The following is a 3,308-nucleotide window of genomic DNA, read 5'->3' on the forward strand; positions in this document are numbered from 1 at the left end:
GGTCTGTTGTCTGCCGGCCTGGAACCGTGCCCAGATCTCTGCCAGCCAATTTGGTTAGCGTAGCCGCTCAGAGCTGAGCAACAATAACCTCCCCCTCTACACCATCAATTAACTCTCCCCACACAATGATGTAGCCATTGACTGTTTGCCAAAACTGTTCTCTGACACAATTAACACGTACAGCTAATACCTGCTCTCCAGCACATAACAAAGTCCTTAAAAGGTTGTTGAAGTTGTTGAACGGCTGTAGTGGCACATTCCATGAAGCTCACTATGTTGTTTTGTTTGTTATCTTTACAAAAGGTAATTAGTTGGGACAACTTTTATTGTTTGGAATGGTTGACTCTTGAATTTTTTGTGGTAAATTCCTTTTTTTGAACAAAACATATTTAGTTGGTGCAACAACAGATGATTTTCTCAAAAAGTTAAGAGTTGGCCTCAAAACTTTAAAATCTATTGCAGTTAGTTGCCTTGAGTTTTTGACTTTTCCTATTTTATTCATTATATTGCAAAACTACTATTATTTATTACACTTAATGAAAACAGAGCCTCACTGAGATAAATAAATTCCTCTAGAAAAACTTCCTTGATGACAAATGCACCAAAAAAAAAAAAAGTAAAAAATTACAAATCATCTTCCGTCGGAAAAAGATCTGATCTCTTCATATTAAAAAACTGCTGATTGGAGTTTTTCACACACAATATGAGAGTGTTAAATCGTGTTTTAATGTTGGTTCTTGTTACTTATGTCATAACACAAAAATAAAAAAAAAATCCTCAAAAATGATTGCCTTAATTGTCAACTATATGTTCACTGTGTGTTTGAATTGTGTTTGAATGTAAAACCTTTCCTAATATCTCTAAAACACCCACTGATCCTTTTTTTCGGATATTTCCTTGGTCATCACTTGCTCCTCATCTCACTACCAAACACCAGAAAGCCAGACGTGCACATACGTGTGTTTGTAAAGAGCTCATCATGTGTTGGGGAGGAGTTGAGCTGAGGTGGGGATATGTGAGGGGACCATTTAACTCACTTTACCACTGTGCGAGCTGCCATTCCTGCCACATGCAGCTGTGGAAGTGACATAAAGCCGAGCTGCCACTTTAGGAAGCTCGTGCCACCAGAAACCTCTGAAGCCAAAAGTAAAGTGAGTCGTCATTGTGCTGGATGGCTCCTGTTTTCTACAATCACAGGGGAGAAGAACAGGTGGAGGAAATAAAGATTTGATCTTTGCACTTTGTGGATTTTTTTATTTCTAAAGCAGCAGTTAAGCTTTTTTTTGCTTGACTGAGAGACTACTTTTAATTCAACGCTCAAACTTTTGCTGAAGACAGTGGACTACAACTCTGAAGAGAAACACACCTCGGAGGAGACTATGAACGTGCTGTCGAACCCGGTGATCAGGGCCCAGGAACAGTCTCTACCTCTCTGTGGCCCCGGGTCGGTCCAGGACTTACCACATTGCCCTCCAGGCTTCAACCTGGGCTCCCGCCTCCACCCGGCACCATTGCTTAGCCTCCAGAGCAGCCAAAGATCGATCAAACCACAGAGGGAGCTGAGCCCTGAGGAGCAGCAGGAGCTCAGGAGGAAGATCAACAGCAGGGAGAGGAAGCGGATGCAGGACTTGAACATTGCCATGGATGCCCTGAGGGAGGTCATGGTGCCTTATGCCTCCTCACCTTCCTCTGTCTCCTCTCATGCGCACCAGCCTGGCGCTCCTCCAGGCCGCAGGCTCTCCAAGATCTCCACTCTGGTCCTGGCCAGGAACTACATCCTCCTCCTGGGTTCGTCCCTGCAAGAGATGCGGCGGCTGCTGGGAGAGGTGAGCATCGGGATGGGAGTGAACACAGGGCCGGTCCCCCGACTGCTGCTCGCTGGAGGGTGGCCCCTCATCTCCGGCCCCAGTCAGCTTCTACTTACCCACGAATCCATCCTCACTTCAGCAGCTGCCTCTTCTTCGTCCCCGTTGTCTTCCTCCTCCACTTCCTCATCCGCTGCTGCTAAATGTCCCCTGCTGTCTCCGGGCCCCATGGAACCCTCACTGGCCCCAGTGCAGTGGAGCTCTACAGGTGCCTCGGGGGGGCCCCTGTGCCCGTGTGGAGTCTGCAGACTGCCCAGATTCAGTCACTCAGCTGTGGTGCCCAGATTCCCAAAGTGAAGAGGATCTGACGAATGGACTCGATGACTGTTACATGTATGCAACATTTTTATACGAAATTATTTTTCTAACATTCAAACATGTTGTTAATATTTTACTACACTATATACTCACAAATGTCCTTTTGAAATTGATGCAACTATTCTGTTTTTGGCACGACTGGCTCTTTGAATGTGATCATGCTTTGTTTTTCATGTTGCACAAGAGAAAATAAACCACCTTGGAGTTTGTTGAATATTATGTGTAATGAACGTGTGCTCACTGCATATGACTTAGTGAAAGTAGGTGACACTTTCAGGTACCGACAGCTGGAAGAAATCCAAATAAATAAATAATGGGTTCTTATAAAATAAAAATTATGCCATTTAAATGCTTTGAAAACAAATCTAAATCTGCTTCCTACTGTGGGCAACAGAGTCCTGCATGAACACATCTTTCTTCAACATTTGGAACCTTTTTTTATTTGATGATATCTGTATTCATGTTTTTATCTGTGCTCTTATCAGTGGTTTGAAGTAGGCGGGGCTGCACTGCGCAAACTGATCACATCAAATTTTGCATATTTGAATAAATAACAGTAGAGAAACATAAAAAATATTTTAGACTTGAAGCCCGGTTTTCTGGACATTTCAGAAAGTATGTACAAAATAGACAAAAAAGCTATAATTACTAACTCTAATTCTATGTGTTACACTGGGAAATAAATAGAACTAAGTTATTAGGATGAGAATAGATGGTCACATGTATCCTGACCCTTAAAGGGTGGTAGATATGTATATTTGTATCAAATAAACTGAAAAGAAATAAGTGATGCAAAATATTGAATGACAAAAAATAAAAATCCGTCTTGAAAGAGTTGATGCAGCTACACTGAGCAGAACTATCACTTGAGTGCAACCAGATTTAAAGGTGTCACTCAGCAGACGTCAACCCTCTGCCAAGGCCCAACAGCTTAATTCTATCAAGCTGCACCGAACTCCGCTCACTCAAAGAAATCAGTTCACTAAATAGGGTTGATTTTTTAAACATGTTTTAAATCAAGAGCCATGATTTATTCCGTGGTAAAACTGTGAAAATGTTCAAGTTCTAACATTATTAAAGAAAGTTCCTGCAAATTCCTGGACCCGCCCCCTGTTCCAGATCTTA

General features: G+C 42.5%; 1 protein-coding gene across 1 annotated transcript; it reads left to right on the forward strand.

Moving 5' to 3' along the window:
• Positions 1 to 1,379: 1,379 nt before the first annotated feature.
• On the forward strand, positions 1,380 to 2,162 carry olig1 (oligodendrocyte transcription factor 1). Its single transcript, XM_061089292.1, has one exon. It carries the CDS (start codon positions 1,380 to 1,382, stop codon positions 2,160 to 2,162), a length of 783 nt encoding a protein of 260 aa, XP_060945275.1.
• The last annotated feature ends 1,146 nt before the right edge of the window (positions 2,163 to 3,308 follow it).

This window comes from Limanda limanda, chromosome 16 (genome assembly GCF_963576545.1).
Source record: "Limanda limanda chromosome 16, fLimLim1.1, whole genome shotgun sequence".
NCBI classification, from domain to species: Eukaryota; Metazoa; Chordata; class Actinopteri; order Pleuronectiformes; family Pleuronectidae; genus Limanda; species Limanda limanda.

Excerpts from the sequence above, each read along its gene's own strand:
- olig1 (XM_061089292.1), top strand. The coding sequence starts at position 1,380 with ATGAACGTGCTGTCGAACCCGGTGATCAGGGCCCAGGAACAGTCTCTA.